Below are 16,017 nucleotides of genomic sequence, written 5' to 3'. Positions count from 1 at the left end.
TCTCCCCCAAATCTCCCCGATTCTTTGCCTCTTCTTCCCATGGGGCAATTAAAAATACCCACAACAGCATGTAAAGTTGGCTCTATTTTATATCCTCTCCCTGCAATGCTACTGCCAGTCACCTTCAGGACTTCTGAAAACTCACCTGTGTGTCTGAACCTTTTTATTTCTCAAAGTCTGTTAAATTTTGTGCTGTGCACGCTGATTTTTACCTTCATTTTTGGCCATATATATTTCTGCTAAGACAGCTAGTTAGTCACTGGTTGGGTATCCGTGTAAGGTAAAATACACCTTTCGCTTTAGGGCACCTTTTCTGCAGGCGGCGCAGTCAGACCCGTGAGGGAGACGAGCATGGCGGCGGCGGCCGCGCGCCCCCTCACGGCCCGGGGCGGGGCCCGACATGGCGGCGGCGCGGGAAGCGGCGGGGGCGGGAGCGCCCGAGGGCGGCCATGGCGGCGGGCGGGCCGGAGCTCACACAGGTGCCGGGGCTGGGGGCTGGGGGCGAGGCCGGTGTGTCACTGCCGGCCCCCGGGGCGGGAGCGCCCGAGGGCGGCCATGGCGGCGGGCGGGCCGGAGCTCACGCAGGTGCCGGGCCCGGGGGCCGAGCCCTCAGCGGCCGGGGCTGGGCTTTGGGGTCTGGGGGCTGGGGGCGAGGCCGGTGTGTCACTGCCGGCCCCCGGGGCGGGAGCCCATGAGGGCGGCCATGGCGGCGGGCGGGCCGGAGCTCACGCAGGTGCCGGGCCCGGGGGCCGAGCCCTCAGCGGCCGGGGCTGGGCTTTGGGGTCTGGGGGCTGGGGGCGAGGCCGGTGTGTCACTGCCGGCCCCCGGGGCGGGAGCCCATGAGGGCGGCCATGGCGGCGGGCGGGCCGGAGCTCACACAGGTGCCGGGGCTGGGGGCTGGGGGCGAGGCCGGTGTGTCACTGCCGGCCCCCGGGGCGGGAGCGCCCGAGGGCGGCCATGGCGGCGGGCGGGCCGGAGCTCACGCAGGTGCCGGGCCCGGGGGCCGAGCCCTCAGCGGCCGGGGCTGGGGGCTGGGGGCTTGGGGCGAGGCCGAAACACTCGCTTGTTTCTCTGTGTGCCACTGCCGGCCCCTGCCTCTCTCCCTGCAGAGGCTGAAGGCGGCGGTTCACTACACAGTCGGGTGCCTGTGCCAGGAGGTGGAGGAGGACAAGGACGTGCGGTTCAGCAAACAGAGCATCGCAGCCATCGCGGAGATCACCTTCCGGCAGTGCGGTACGGCTGCGTTACCTGGGGCCGCCTGGCTCACCTGGAGGTGCCTCGTGTCACCTGGGGCCGCCTGGGTCACCTGGAGATGCCTGGCTCACCTGGAGGTGCCTGGCTTACCTGGAGGTGCCTGGCTTACCTGGGGCCGCCTGGCTCACCTGGAGGTGCCTCGTGTCACCTGGAGATGCCTGGCTTACCTGGGGCCGCCTGGGTCACCTGGAGATGCCTGGGTTACCTGGGGCCGCCTGGCTCACCTGGAGGTGCCTGGCTTACCTGGGGCCGCCTGGCTCACCTGGAGGTGCCTCGTGTCACCTGGAGATGCCTGGCTTACCTGGGGCCGCCTGGGTCACCTGGAGATGCCTGGGTTACCTGGGGCCGCCTGGGTTACTGCAGCGTTCCGTGTCTGCTCAGGAGCCATTGCTGGCGGCACAGGGCTTCAAAAATAATAGCACCGAGCTAGGTGTCACCGGGCATTCTCTTGCATTACGGTTGTTTTTTTTTTTTTTCAGTACAAGAAATACTAGTTGAACTTTTCAGACCTGAAAAAAGCATTTAAATGTATGAGCGTTTAGATGTATCCACCTGCTTGTGTACAAGTGGTACCTAATAACCAGCTGTGGTCACTTCTTATAGCTGACTTGGATAATTTGTGTATCTCTTCCCACCCAGTGTTTTAAAATATATAACATCTTTGTGTTTTCTCTAGAAATCTTTGCAAAAGACCTCGAAATGTTTGCAAGGTATGCATTGTTACAAAGGCTTTCCTTTTTTTTTGTGTTAGCTCCTAGATAATCTTTAAAACACGTCTTGTAATTCAAGCTTTAAAGGGCTTGGTGGCTGTTTAAATAGTGTCTTTGAAGTTATGAAATAGAAATTCCTTGTAGGCATGTTTTTCAGTCAGTGTTGGCAAAAATGTTAAGGGGTGTTTCTTTGGTTTTATGCAGGCATGCAAAACGAACCACAGTCACTACAGAAGATGTGAAGCTTTTGGCTAGAAGAAGCAATTCTTTGGTGAGATACACTGTATTTTCTGTCTCACAACATTCTTAAACCAGTTAATTCCTAAAAGCATTTGAATGAAGGTTATACATGGAGAAGGAACTGTTCTATAAGCAATTTCACTGTCTTCCTGAGGTACATAGGCACAATCCAGCAATGCCTGTATGTGGATCCATGAAAAATGCTTCTAATACTAATTTTACTTTTATGTAAGGAGATTTTTTCCTTCTGTATATGATTTGAAATACATAACAGGAACTTGCCTGAGAAGGCAAAGTAAATGTTTTTTGGAGTCTGTCATGTTTCTTGTAATAAGAATTTTCCTGGTTAATTTCTCTTTGGTGTTTCTTTCTAACATCTTGTGAATGAACGAAGCTCCTCAGTAGAGGACTGACTAGCTTATTGTTCCCAGCTAAAATATATCACTCAGAAGAGTGAAGAGCTTGCATCAAATAACATGGAGCAGAAGGAGAAGAAGAAAAAGAAGTCCAGTGCAGCTAAGGGAGAGAGAACTCCTGGGGAACAAGAAGCAGCTGTGACTGAAAATGAAGATTCCAACATGGGATGATTCATTTTTTGAGTAATGTTTCAGGTTATTTTCTCTTACTATCCTACAGAAACCAGAATTAGCCTATTCATCTTGCTGGTTAGCTCCAGTAATGAATCTTCAGGTTTTCAGGTGAATGCAATTAGATTTTTATTGTTCCAAAAATGAAGTCTGTCAGAATTCAGTACGCTTACAGCCAAAATGCCTTAACTGCTCACAAAAGGTGTCTTATTAAAATTAAAATACTTTAATTAAAGACTTTGAAACAGACCATTCTCACTGAACCGTAACTCAGTCTGTGTAATAGCCTTCATTCTGCTACTTTATTTCTCTAGTCATTCTGACTCTTTCCTTGCTCCCAGTTTTGCTATTTTTGCTCAGACATTTTGAAAATTTTGTTTTTAATAAGCCATATCTCTCGCTCGTTGTCCTGACAGTTAAAGGTGTTGTGTGGCACTGCTGGGGCACAGTTGTCACTGCCAGTAATTCCCATTTTCCAGTGGCACCGTGGGCAGGCAGGGGGCCCACTGCCAGGCTGGCAGAGCCCTACCCAGGTTCACCATGATAAACACACATTTTGCCTAAACACTTTGGGTAAGTTAAAGACAGTACTTCTGTGTTCAATTTCTTCATCCTCATTCCTTAAAGTAATGATGTATTTATCAGCCCATTCTTTAATTATAGCAGCTGGTGGAAATAGCAAAACTAGTCCAACAGTAAGATAAAAAGGTTTTATTGGTATTAGAAAAAAAGACTCTAACAAATTTTAAAATAAGCCAGTTAATACAAAAGCATCATGATGCTACACTAATGATTAGGAGAATAACACAGCAGGCCAAATGCAAGTCTTCTGTCACACAGCCTTACAAAGCAATTTATTTCCACCTTTGCTGTGCTTTACGTGATAGTTGTTGCAGAGCATCCAAGAGGCAGGAGTTCCTTACAGAAAAAGCACTGAAGTTGATGGACTTTGAATTTAACTGATTAAATCCACGTGAGAATTCAAGTTCCTGTATCCTAGGCTGGAGCTTAAAGCCAGGCAGCAGCTGGCTAACCCCTCTGCCCTGATCACTAACTGTGCCTCAGAGTGTCTTCCAGAGATGCCCCCTCGGTTTTACACTGAAAACAGTGGGAGGACAAAGCAATCAAACTGCCTGGGGCTTCAGGGGCTGTGTCCACCATTATCAGATGGAAGCTGCTGGCCACCAACCAGGTATTGAAAGCTGAACACTTACATGCTGTGCTTAGCAATACCATTGTTCCAGCGTTCTGCAAAAAGTCAAAATCCCTTTACTCACACAATTCAAATCACCAGAGGAGTTTAAGCCTCAGGACAACGATCAGATTTTAGTTGTTCTACAGCCAGACCATAGTATGACCAGCAAACTATGGTTCCCAGGATGTGTCTTTGCTTGTATTGATTCTAATGCAAAAGCAAGAACTAAGCTGCAAGCAGCAATGCAGTCTTATTTTTTGCGTTTTGCACTGGGCCAGTCCCCCCAGGGAAGTGTTTTCTTGCCCTTGGACGTGCTCCGGAGCGAGTGCAGGGTCTGCACTTGTTTGAGGCGCTTGGAGAGCTCCTGGTCACAGGCCTCCTGCAGAGCTGCAGCTTTCTGCTTGTCCCATCCCAGAGCCGAGGCCAGGGCTGCTGCGTCTTCCTTCAGCACCAGCTGCAGCGAGACAGATTGTGAGCAGCCTTTTCTCCTGCCTCCCCGGCCACTAACCCTCTGCTGACAGTAACAACAGCAGCAGCCAGGCACCAGAGTTTGGTACTGGCCCTTTGGAACTGGAGATGTTCCCAGCTTCCATCACCTATCCTGTGGGCTAGTGGATTTCCAGTAATTTGCCAACACTCAGTGCTTGAAGCTCTATAAGTGTTCAAAGGAAGAGAATGCAGTTAGTTTCTACAGCAGGGAAAAGCAAGAGTAGCAAGTTCACAGCTTGAAACAACGCCTTCCTAAATGGTTACAGTTCAGCTACACTTTCCTTTCCAATCTATGTTGACAGTTTTTTCCAAAATAAGGAGGTTTTTATTTTGATTTGGGATGTATAAAAGAAACATAGGTAGATGCATAAGCATACAAAAAACCCCAAAGAACCTTGCCGGTAGGACAGCTGACTGATTTATCAGAGACCAAACCCAGAATTATTTTGTGGCTTTTCAGAGGACAGAGCAGAGTGTGTGGAACAATGTCAGCTGGCTGGTACAGAGGAGCTCCAAGCCAGGGGTAGTGTTAGTGAAGAAGAGAAATTAAATTTCAGCACTTTGAAACAGATCTAGCAACATCAGAGCCTCCAGAAGCAAGGACAGCTTCCCCTAATATAGCCTCTCTTTCAGAGGTAGAGGTTTGCCAGAATATGGTTGTGTCATTCTCACCCACCTCTAGATCCTGACTGTCCAAGCAGAGCTCTGGAGCAGATTTCTCTTTCAGAGCAGCAAGGACCTGGTTGCTGAGTGCTGTTGTGGCTGAAGTATCTGTGCTGCTGCTGCCTGTGTCAACCACATCCATCTCCTTCCTTGGTGCAGCCTCAGGTTCTGAAAAGGAGCAGAATCAGTACAGCCCCTGACGAACACAGGACAGGAAAAGTGGCCTGGACTGCTCTGACAGTTGTGAGATCCAAAAAATATACATCCAATCTAGGTGCATCCTGGAAGTTAAGAAATCCATAAAGTTATGGAAGACTACAGGATCTAAGCTTTTCTCCCAGTATTCTGCTTTCAGGCTCTCTGCTCAGAGGATTCTTTCATTGTGTACACTACACCTGCTCTTGCATCAACCCCATCTAACAGCAGCTGACCAAGTGACTCACTCCATTTATTCCACTCAGCTAGGAGTTGAAAAATTCCTTCTCTAGCACACAAACACTCCCTACCTGCAACTTTGCTTAAGATACTGTCTTCAGTTTTCAAGGCCTCTAGGTAGAGTTGTAGGAGCTGCCTTGACTGACGCTCTTCTTCTCGTCTGTCCAGCACCTGCTGCAGGGTGTCCTGCAGCACTTGGATTTTGGTTTCACTTTGGGCAAGTTCTCCTGCCAGGTCTGAGCGTGGCACATCAATAAGCACCTTAAAACATTGAGAGGGCTCCTGGGTAACTCATTTCATGGCACTTAGTGCAGTTCAAACAGAATGTGTGAACCCTCCTGAAACCAAGCACGTTCCACAGGTTTCTTGTCATAGCAAGTCCCCTGAGCTCTGAGCGGCTGTACTGGCACTCCACCAGGCAGCAATTTTTACTAAAAGCCAAAAGGCATCCAAGAAGGTGTGGGATCATGTGCAATTTTAACAGAAATCTTGAAAACTAATGGCAGAGCACTAGTTCTTCACAGTGCACAGAAATATTCAAAGGAAAGGCAGTAGCCTGGCACCTGGGAAGCTGCACATTGGGGAGGACAAGAAGGGACAGTTATTGCCATGCCTCACCACAGACAAGGTGTTAAGCAATCAGAAACTTGAATCAATCAGCTCTGGAAAGTGACAGCAATTCTTCAAACCCCTCTGGAGCAGACAGACCCGGCCTGGTGCTCAGCCTCCTCGCTAGACATGTTACACAGGTGTCTGGCTTTAGGGAATGAGCCAACCTCAGTTGCCATTTGCCCAAATTCGACTTTTTGCCCTCCCACTGCCAGAACTGGAACATCCCACTGTGAGGGATATTTGGGGATTAAGAGCATCCTTGGACACTCAAATGTTTCCCTTCAAGGAGAAGTTTGACGCTGGCACCAAGAGCCAAAAGCAGCAGCTGAATTAAGGCTGAGCTCCAGTTTACTGAGTCTGTTCTCTACTGGGATAAATGGATGATGGGCAGATGCAAGGACAGGGACTGGCAGTTTCCCCACTGTACCTGGAGGTCTTCTTCAGACATCAGGATGATATTGGACAGGTCATCCTTCAGCTGCCTGGCCAGTTGCTTCCACTTCTCAGCAGCACTGTCCACTTCATCCACAGACTCCGAGAGCCAGGCTGTTCCACTGTCTGACACAAGAGTCACCAGTTTCATGGGTCATTCCTGACCACCTGACACTGCCTAATGTCACTAGATGTATTCCAAACACACCTCCCCTTCCATGCTTCCTCACTCGCAGCATACCTGAGCTTTTGCTGGACCACTTCTCGTCCTTGGCCAGTGCCACAAACTTGGTGTTAGATGGCAAACATAAGAAGTAATCATCATCATCCACAATGGTCCCATCTTCTGCCAGTACCAAGGTGATGGGTTCCCGGGCTTTGTCAATAGCCAGAACACCACAAGCTGCAGAATAAATAAACACTTAACGAAGCGATAAAAGTGACACTGCTCTGCCCTTTTATTACCCCCAGCACAAAGGACAGGCAACTCTCAGTGCCTGAGGCTGGAGACCAGGACCCGTCTCCTCACAGTGTAGCCAGGGCTGACAGCGGGTCCCAGTCGGTCCCAGCGGGTCCCAGGGGGTCCCACAGCGGATCCCACAGCAGGTCCCAGTCGGTCCCAGCGGGTCCCGGAGGGTCCCAGCGGGTCCCAGTCGGTCCCAGCGGGTCCCGGCGCGGCCGCCGCTCACCTTTGTCGCGCAGCTCCCGCAGGCAGGACGCGGCCACGCCGTGCTGCTCCGGCCCGTCCCGCCGCCGCACCACGCACCGCTTCAGCCGCGCCGCCATCCGCTGGCTGCCGGCAGTGCCCCAAGGGGCTTTTCCAGGCGGGGAAGGCGCTGCCGCCGCGGGACCGGCCCGGCGCGGCTGAGGCCGGGCACTCACCGACCCGCCGCTGCCCCCGCGGGACGCATCGCTGCGCCGGCGTTCGACTCGCCGTGCCTACGGCGCGGCGCGGCGGCGGGGCGGTCCGTCGGGCAGTCGGGGATGGGCTAGCCGTGCCTGGGAAGATGGCGGCCGCGGAGAGAGCGGAGCAGCCGGGGCAGGTGAGGGCGGCGGGCCGGGCCGGGGCCCGCGGGTTCCGGGGCCAGCGCTGTGCTCCGCGGGCTCCGTGCTGCGCCGGGCCTGCGGGGCCAGCGCTGTGCTCCGGGGCCAGCTCCGTGCTCCGCGGGCTCCGGGGCCAGCTCTGTGCTCCGGGGCCAGCCCTGTGCACCGCGGGTTCCGGGGCCAGCGCTGTGCTCCGGGGCCAGCTCCGTGCTCCGCGGGCTCGGGAGCCTCCCCTGGGCACCGCGGGCTCGGGAGCCTCCCCTGGGCACCGCGGGCTCCGGGGCCAGCTCCGTGCTCCGCGGGCTCGGTGCTGCCCCGGGCTCCGTGCCCTGGGCCGGCGGCGGCGGCGCGGGGCCGGCTGGAGGGTGTGCAGGCCGGGCCCGGGGCACAGGCGTGTTGGCATTGAGGGTTTGTGTACGAAACATCAAGCACTTGAATGGGAGAGTAAATGCGAACATGGCCAGAGAGAGGAGAGACAGTGTGCAGCTGGGTTGTAAAACTCGGTGGAGCCCCGTGCAGGGTAAGAGTTGGACTCGATGATCCCTGTGGGTCCCTTCCAGCTCAGAACATTCTGTGATCCTGTGACTAGTTAGACGGAAATACTGTCTCTGCCTTGTAAATGCGAGGGGCGGAAGGAGATCCTTGAGCCAAGAGCATGAAAGGGCAAAGCTGAATGGGGAGAGCAAAAGAGAAATGTAAGTTCTCTGATGGGAGTGCTCAAGAAAGAGTAAAAGCTTAAGATTTTTTTAAACTGGGACATGATATGAATGGGGCAGCCAGAGGAAAAAACAGAAGCATGATGGAGTTGTATAGAGTATATATTCTTATTTTCTTGAAGGCCTCTTCCAAGCTGTATTCTGTAGTGTAGGTGTGATGAAGGTGTATAGAGTGTAGGCTCCCACTGTCCCGTCTGTGCTCTAGGGCCACTTGTATTTCACTGCAAGCTCAACGCACCTCAAATTCCGTGACCTCCTGGAGCTCTCTCATCTCACCAGTACCCCAGGCACGTTCCTGAGTGTGTGGTGCCGGTGGCATTTGGTGAAGTCCTCTCAGTGCCCCCAGTGCAGCAGCAGGAGGGGAAAGGTCTGGCCGTGTGAGCTGTGGGAAGGAGACGGAGCAGCCACGGACACGTTATGTGCAATCACTCAAATCTGTCCAGGCTTGGCAGAATCACCATGAACCTCTCTGTTGGTGCTTTTATTTTGGGCTGAGGAGGCTGAGTTCGTAGGGAAGGCTGTTGAACTAAACTGAAATAGAAATCAATTACGTAAAAGCAGCACTCTTGGCTATCCAGCACAGATGTGGGTTGGGAAAGGCCAAGTTACCAAACTCACAGGAGGCAGGGCAGCTTTGCGTCATCCAGGTGTTTTCGTCAGCCCCAGGTGTTACAGTCCATCCCTCACGTTCCCAAGTGAATGCTTCCAGAATGAGGAAACCTGGGACAATCTGTCACTGGTCCATTAGGCACCTTGGCAGTCTGCTGGGCTGGCAGTTTCTGAGACAGAAATCTGGTGAATTGGCAAACGTGGTCCCCTAAAAAACATTCAGGTTCCCTTGAGTTTGGATATTGGATTTTCCCACTGCACACTTCAAGTCCCCTCCCATTTATTTATGCTGCTTTACCTCAAAATGAGGTTTGAGGTTTGGAAATGGGAAAGTCTTTCTTTTTAACAGGCCTCATAAATGTAGCCAGAGAACACTCTGGGTTTTAAAGGTAAAGATGAAGAGTCAGATTCTGTCCCATTGTATGTGCTGGATCCTCAGGCCAGGACGAGTTACTCACACGCCTTTTGGTGTCTGCCCTGTGTCAGGTGTGTGAGGAGCCTCCAGCCCAGCTCCAGCCCAGGACACTGGTCAGAGGCTCCAGCCCAGGACACTGGTCAGGGGCTCCAGGGCAGGGCACTGGTCAGGGGCTCCAGGACAGGACACTGGTCAGAGGCTCCAGGACAGGGCACTGGTCAGAGGCTCCAGCCCAGGACACTGGTCAGGGGCTCCAGGGCAGGGCACTGGTCAGGGGCTCCAGGGCAGGACACTGGTCAGAGGCTCCAGGACAGGGCACTGGTCAGAGGCTCCAGGACAGGGCACTGGTCAGGGGCTCCAGGGCAGGACACTGGTCAGGGGCTCCAGGACAGGGCACTGGTCAAGAGGCTCCAGGACAGGGCACTGGTCAGAGGCTCCAGGACAGGGCACTGGTCAGAGGCTCCAGGACAGGGCACTGGTCAGAGGCTCCAGGACAGGGCACTGGTCAGGGGCTCCAGGACAGGACACTGGTCAGAGGCTCCAGCCCAGGACACTGGTCAGGGGCTCCAGGACAGGACACTGGTCAGGGGCTCCAGGGCAGGACACTGGTCAGAGGCTCCAGGACAGGGCACTGGTCAGAGGCTCCAGGACAGGGCACTGGTCAGGGGCTCCAGGACAGGACACTGGTCAGGGGCTCCAGGGCAGGGCACTGGTCAGGGGCTCCAGGACAGGGCACTGGTCAGGGGCTCCAGGACAGGGCACTGGTCAGGGGCTCCAGGGCAGGGCACTGGTCAGGGGCTCCAGGACAGGACACTGGTCAGAGGCTCCAGGACAGGGCACTGGTCAGGGGCTCCAGGACAGGACACTGGTCAGGGGTTCCAGGACAGGGCACTGGTCAGAGGCTCCAGGACAGGGCACTGGTCAGAGGCTCCAGGACAGGGCACTGGTCAGGGGCTCCAGGACAGGACACTGGTCAGGGGTTCCAGGACAGGACACTGGTCAGAGGCTCCAGGACAGGGCACTGGTCAGGGGCTCCAGCCCAGGACACTGGTCAGAGGCTCCAGGACAGGGCACTGGTCAGAGGCTCCAGGGCAGGACACTGGTCAGGGGCTCCAGGGCAGGGCACTGGTCAGGGGCTCCAGGACAGGGCACTGGTCAGAGGCTCCAGGGCAGGACACTGGTCAGGGGCTCCAGGACAGGGCACTGGTCAGGGGCTCCAGGACAGGACACTGGTCAGAGGCTCCAGGGCAGGACACTGGTCAGGGGCTCCAGGGCAGGGCACTGGTCAGGGGCTCCAGGGCAGGGCACTGGTCAGGGGCTCCAGGACAGGGCACTGGTCAGAGGCTCCAGGGCAGGGCACTGGTCAAGAGGCTCCAGGACAGGGCACTGGTCAGGTCAGCACCCCCCAGCCCAGCTCCAGGACAGGGCACTGGTCAGGTCAGGACCCCCCAGCCCAGCTCCAGGACAGGGCACTGGTCAGGTCAGCGCCCCCCAGCCCAGCTCCAGGACAGGACACTGCCCCGCAGCCCTGACACGCCCGGAGCTGCTCCTCCCTGCGCACCCCCAGGAGCCTCCTCCTTCCCCCTGTGCTGCTCAGGGGCTGTGGGGGCCGCTCCTGCCGCCCCAGGCTGGCTGTGCCTCCTGGGGACGGGTGTCCCCGTCCTGTAGGAGGGGTCCCAGCCCGTGTCAGGGCGGTGGGATGAGGTGATCTTTAAGGTCCCTTCATCCCAAACCACCCTGTGATGCTGTACCTGTTTGCCACCTCCTAGGGGTCTCTCTCCGATGCTCATTCCTCAGCCAGACCTCTGAGAAGTGTTCAGTGCTCTCACATTCTGGGGCTTGGGTGGAATTTGAGAGCCTTATGGCTTTGTCTGGAAAAGGGGGATGTGATTGAGGGATATATAGGACAGTGGGTGACTTTTCAAGGGGACGGTTTGGGAATTAAGCCAACCAATGAAAATATCTCAGCCAGTCCCACGGAAGGCAAACACTGCTCCTCTTACGCAACCATTGCAGTTTTGACACTGTTATCAATGCTTGTAGAAAGTTGTCCCCATTGCACTCTAAACGTTTAGAGAATTTAATAAAAATATTTGCTTTCTGCCGCTGGTGATGTTTGTTTATTTATTGCCAAGCTTTCAATATGAGGCTGTGAGTAGTGGCACTGCCTCGCTTAACATGTTTATGTTTGGGCCCCATCATGTTTTCTATTACAAATCAAGTTAATTTAGATGCTGAAAAGGGAGTGTCAGATGTCTTATGGCTTATTATCTGTTTTTCTTAGTTTAATTTTCTCATTCTCATGAATTAATATATTGCCTCAAGCAGTGTGGAGAGAGGGGAGTACTGCAGCTCAAATGAAATCATTTACGTAGATAGAATTATGTTCTAAAGGCAATAAATATTTCTACCAGATTTTAAAATACTTTGTTTTCTTTAGAAATCATGTTCCTTGGGCCTTTAGCAATGTCTTTACTAAAAATAAGCAAAAGAAAAGATCCTATGTCTCTGTTACCCATTTTTTATAGTGTAAGAAAGAGAAGAGCAAGATGATGGTGCAGTCTGTGAACAGGATAAGCCGTTTCAGATTTGTCTTGGCTGTGGTGTTTCCTTAATGCTGAATACTTTGCTCTGAGGATATGACTTGAGTGGTGGGTCCTCCCTTCCTCCCTTCCTCCCACCCAGGGGTTATGGAAAGCCGTCCCAGAGAATCCCTGCCCACCTGTGCGGTCTGGCCGGGTCCTGGTGACCATCCTGCTCTGGAGCCGGATGAGCTGTAGTATATTTGAGTTTCTGGCACCCTCTTGTGGTAAATACTTATTTTATCTGTATCGTTTTTGTGTGTTTTTCAAACGGGAAAAACAAATACTGAGATTCTTTGGCGTATGCGTAGAAATGAGGAATGGAGTTGGAGGACAAAACTTCATCTCTTAATTATGTGTGGGAAGCCAGGATGGTCCTGGTACTGCTGCCAGATTGTGAGGTTTAGGTAAATCATTACTGGACGCTGGAAAGGGGAGAGGTATTTACGGTTTTGTGTTTGGGTGGCCACCACTCTCGTGCCCCGGGAGCCCGGCGGCAGACGGTGCCGGCCCGGGCGGCCCCGGGAGCCCGGCGGCAGACGGTGCCGGCCCGGGCGGCCCCGGGAGCCCGGCGGCAGACGGTGCCGGCCCGGGCCGCCCCGGGAGCCCGGCGGCAGACTGTGCCGGCCCGGGCCACCCCCGGGAGCCCGGCGGCAGACGGTGCCGGCCCGGGCCACCCCCGGGAGCCCGGCGGCAGACGGTGCCGGCCCGGGCGGCCCCGGGAGCCCGGCGGCAGACGGTGCCGGCCCGGGCCACCCCCGGGAGCCCGGCGGCAGACGGTGCCGGCCCGGGCGGCCCCGGGAGCCCGGCGGCAGACGGTGCCGGCCCGGGCCGCCCCGGGAGCCCGGCGGCAGACTGTGCCGGCCCGGGCCACCCCCGGGAGCCCGGCGGCAGACGGTGCCGGCCCGGGCCACCCCCGGGAGCCCGGCGGCAGACGGTGCCGGCCCGGGCGGCCCCGGGAGCCCGGCGGCAGACGGTGCCGGCCCGGGCCGCCCCCGGGAGCCCGGCGGCAGACTGTGCCGGCCCGGGCCACCCCCGGGAGCCCGGCGGCAGACGGTGCCGGCCCGGGCCACCCCCGGGAGCCCGGCGGCAGACGGTGCCGGCGCGGGCCGCCCCGGGAGCCCGGCGGCAGACGGTGCCGGCCCGGGCCGCCCCCGGGAGCCCGGCGGCAGACGGTGCCGGCCCGGGCGGCCCCGGGAGCCCGGCGGCAGACTGTGCCGGCCCGGGCGGCCCCGGGAGCCCGGCGGCAGACGGTGCCGGCCCGGGCGGCCCCGGGAGCCCGGCGGCAGACGGTGCCGGCCCGGGCCGCCCCGGGAGCCCGGCGTTTCGGCGGCGTCCGTCGGGTGGCGATGTGTGCTCACTCTTGTTCTGCTCCGCAGGCCGGCTCCTGCCCCGCCGCTGAGAGCGCCGCGCCTCGGGAGCCGCTGGTAAGTTCCTCCGGACGGGGCCGAGAATTCCTTCCTCGGAACGCCGCCTCGCTGTTGTTGTTCTTCTCTCTGCCGCGTCATTTTCCAGCCTTTGTTTCGCTTTTCTGAGGAGCTGGTGCTGTGTGGGAAAGGTGTGAAGTGCCGCCGGTGGCCACGCTGTTCGCATCTCTGAATTCTGGCCTGTGGCCGCATCCTCGGTGGGGCCGGGTTGGATGTGGGTCACCTGGGCCAGGCCTGTCCCCAGCGTCGCTCCCGTTCAGAGCCTCCTTAGGAAAGAGCCTGAAGAAAGCCCTGTGCGAGGCGTTCGTAGTGCTGTACTCTTACTAAGCCCCCTCCGCTGCTCAGAGACCTCGTTCAAGCTGTCTTTATGTTCAGAGGCACTCAGACTGAGCTTAGAAATGTTTGTCAGCTGGCAGTGCATGTAATCCAATGTTTTTACTCTGGAAGCATTTTGGAAAGGGCCCTGGGATTTTTTGTGTGTGAGGATAACTTAGAGAACCCTGTTTTGTTTGCTCTTTTTATGGTGATGCAGAGTGGGAAGTGAGCCACCGCTCCTGGAGCTGCAGTATATGGCTTTTTACAACCTTGGGGTTTTTTTCCTTCCTTCCTCAGTCAGCCAAAACCCTGACAAAACTCTTAGCCAATGCTTTCATCCTAAATATATAAATCTCAAATTTCTTCTGCAGTTTTCATTTGTTGATCACAACTGTTTGCAGGGAGAAGACTCAAGTACTTGTGGCACTGGCCGCATCAAAGTATTTTTACCTAGTGACTCTGACCTCGAGAACCCAGGAGATGGTTTTTAAAAAAGAGAGATGTGAATAAAGGCTGTGAACTGAGAAGTCAATATAATGCATCTCGTGAAAGGGCTGTTTGTGAATTCTGTTGCAGTGGCAGTCTCTCTTTCTAGTGACATTGTGCCATCCCTAATTGCGCTGCCGCCTGTACATGAGATTACCTGAAGCTGTTATCGACACCATGTGCCCTGTGGTGGATTTGGTGGTTTGTTTTTGGAGAAGTTGGTTGTCCCTCCCTTAGAATGGTCAGGGCAGGCAGCAGATCATCACAGCCTGTGCTGGTCGGCAGCTTGTTCCTGCTCAAGGCAGATTCTAACGTTACCTTAGACATAATTAATTTCTTACTGTATATGTGAGTGCAGAATTGCTCAGAGGAAGTGTATAGCAATTGGATATCTTTCTGTTTGGGTGGATATTCTTACTACATGAAATTATTTATACACTAAAGAATTCCAACATAAACTACTCTCATGATGGTGAGTCTAGCATGTGAGCTAATCAGAGTCCTCTGAAAGGCAGAGGCTTCCTTCTTATTTTTTCATTAACTTTTTCAAAACAACAAACTCTTACGGTCTTTGTCACATTTGTTTAGGAGTTCATGTTTGTTTAGGAGTCATTATTGCTTCCATCTGCTCCTCTGTAGATGCCTTATTAAAAGAGCAGTTCAGGTCTGTGAGCCAGATGACCTGACTTCCACCATCCTGCTGTGGCTTCCCAGTGGCCAGGATGGTGCACGCTGCCGTGCACACATGCCGGAGATGCTGGCCCCGAAAGCAGACTCCAGCACATGGGGCCGTGTCATAAAAGTGCTCACGGAAACACCGGCCCGGCCTGGCACGCATCCAGCAGCTCTCTGGGGGGCTGTGTGCTCGGGGGAGTGGGCCTGGACTTCACATTTGGTGGTAAGCAGTGCAGGAGTCCCGAGGAGGGAGGAAGGAGCCTCATGATCAAATTCTGCTCTGCACCCCCCACCCTTTCTGACTTTATTGGTGGGTGGGAGACTCGGTGCTTCACAGGACAGACCTCTTTGGGTCACGGCAGCACAGGAGAATGAGAAAGCAATAGAATTAAAACACCTGGCATTGTATCAGCAGGAGTTGTTACAGTCTCAAGCTGGTTTTGAACTGGATTTGTGGTTCTAGTGGACCCTGTCCTGCAAGGTGCTAAATGTGCCCTGTGCACGGGGACACTGTCTTCTGCCTAGCCTGCACCCCTGCCCACGGCCTGCTGCTTCCAGCAGGGACCCAGGAGAAGCCAGGGTTCCTGGCTGTTTGCACAGAGACTGGCGTTCTGCGAGATCCTGTAGCTGCTACACGGACTGACACATCATACTGTACCCTGCTTTTGGGTCTTCCAGGGTGCCTTGCAAGGGTTTAGGGCCTTACCGGGGCTTTCAGGATGCAGCCCTACAGCCTCACGTCACAATCCAAAGTGCTCTTTCTCCCACCCACCTCTGATATTTTGAGGCACCAAACGGGAGCCGACAGACTCCACACCCACGCCATCAACCCCTGGAGTTGCCCGGCGTCCTCCCGAGCGCCTGTCCCAGGCGAGGAGCCGTCCCCAGCTGAGGTCAGTGTGTCAGGGCAGTGGCCGTGGTGTGTGTGGGAGGCTGGGGACAGCCGTAACTCTGCAGCGAGGGGACGCTCGTTTCCCTGGCTGTCGGTCGTGGCCCATTAAGATCTGCTGCGGAGTGGGAAGTGTAACCTTGTGTTCACAGAGTGTCAGCATCTCGCTCTGCTGCTGTTTACGGCCACGTTTGTCACCGTCAGCGCGGGATCAGCTTCTCCTTGAGTCCAGCTTATCAGTG

At 55.1% G+C, this 16,017-nt stretch overlaps 3 protein-coding genes across 7 annotated transcripts in view; 2 read left to right on the top strand and 1 right to left on the bottom strand.

Annotated features, from left to right (window-relative positions):
• Positions 1–400: 400 nt before the first annotated feature.
• On the top strand, positions 401–3,026 carry CENPS (centromere protein S). 4 transcript variants are annotated; one of them, XM_066203185.1, is made up of 6 exons: positions 401–465; positions 682–733; positions 1,110–1,233; positions 1,931–1,964; positions 2,169–2,235; positions 2,636–3,026. In XM_066203185.1, the coding sequence occupies exons 1-6, from the start codon at positions 401–403 to the stop codon at positions 2,789–2,791; spliced, it is 498 nt and encodes a 165-aa protein (XP_066059282.1). In that variant the 3' UTR covers positions 2,792–3,026. The 4 variants fall into 4 exon arrangements, with proteins under 4 accessions (XP_066059282.1, XP_066059281.1, XP_066059279.1 ...); XM_066203184.1 differs by lacking the exon at positions 682–733 and having other exon boundaries at positions 435–479; XM_066203182.1 differs by lacking the exons at positions 401–465; positions 682–733 and adding an exon at positions 831–881.
• Positions 2,635–7,536, bottom strand: DFFA (DNA fragmentation factor subunit alpha). The gene is made up of 6 exons (XM_066203181.1): positions 7,307–7,536; positions 6,859–7,020; positions 6,613–6,743; positions 5,645–5,834; positions 5,152–5,306; positions 2,635–4,440 (listed from the first exon to the last, which is right to left on the bottom strand). Exons 1-6 carry the CDS (start codon positions 7,401–7,403, stop codon positions 4,237–4,239), a joined length of 939 nt encoding a protein of 312 aa, XP_066059278.1. The 5' UTR covers positions 7,404–7,536; the 3' UTR covers positions 2,635–4,236.
• A 58-nt stretch (positions 7,537–7,594) lies between these two features.
• The window catches only part of PEX14 (peroxisomal biogenesis factor 14), a 71,221-nt gene continuing 62,798 nt past the window's right edge, over positions 7,595–16,017 (top strand). Inside the window, exons 1-2 of one of the 2 annotated variants that reach the window (XM_066203179.1) lie at positions 7,595–7,660; positions 13,363–13,410. In XM_066203179.1, coding sequence (XP_066059276.1) covers positions 7,625–7,660; positions 13,363–13,410 — 84 coding nt within the window. In that variant the 5' untranslated portion in view covers positions 7,595–7,624. The remainder of the gene's footprint in view (positions 7,661–13,362; positions 13,411–16,017) is intronic. The other variant, XM_066203180.1, reaches the window with a different exon arrangement.

This window comes from Chamaea fasciata, unplaced genomic scaffold (genome assembly GCF_029207755.1).
Source record: "Chamaea fasciata isolate MVZ Bird 193981 ecotype frontalis unplaced genomic scaffold, bChaFas1.0.hap1 SCAF_23, whole genome shotgun sequence".
NCBI classification, from domain to species: Eukaryota; Metazoa; Chordata; class Aves; order Passeriformes; family Sylviidae; genus Chamaea; species Chamaea fasciata.
The sequence above is the reverse complement of the archived record's forward strand: the minus strand, read 5'-3'. Positions and strand labels throughout refer to the sequence as shown.

Excerpts from the sequence above, each read along its gene's own strand:
- DFFA (XM_066203181.1), bottom strand. The coding sequence starts at position 7,403 with ATGGCGGCGCGGCTGAAGCGGTGCGTGGTGCGGCGGCGGGACGGGCCG. Across the intron at positions 7,021-7,306 it reads GCGGGAGCTGCGCGACAAAG|CTTGTGGTGTTCTGGCTATT; the intron begins GTGAGCGGCGGC and ends TTTATTCTGCAG. Across the intron at positions 6,744-6,858 it reads GTGGTCCAGCAAAAGCTCAG|ACAGTGGAACAGCCTGGCTC; the intron begins GTATGCTGCGAG and ends CTCTTGTGTCAG.
- CENPS (XM_066203185.1), top strand. The coding sequence starts at position 401 with ATGGCGGCGGCGCGGGAAGCGGCGGGGGCGGGAGCGCCCGAGGGCGGC. Across the intron at positions 1,234-1,930 it reads GATCACCTTCCGGCAGTGCG|AAATCTTTGCAAAAGACCTC; the intron begins GTACGGCTGCGT and ends TGTTTTCTCTAG. Across the intron at positions 2,236-2,635 it reads CTAGAAGAAGCAATTCTTTG|CTAAAATATATCACTCAGAA; the intron begins GTGAGATACACT and ends TATTGTTCCCAG.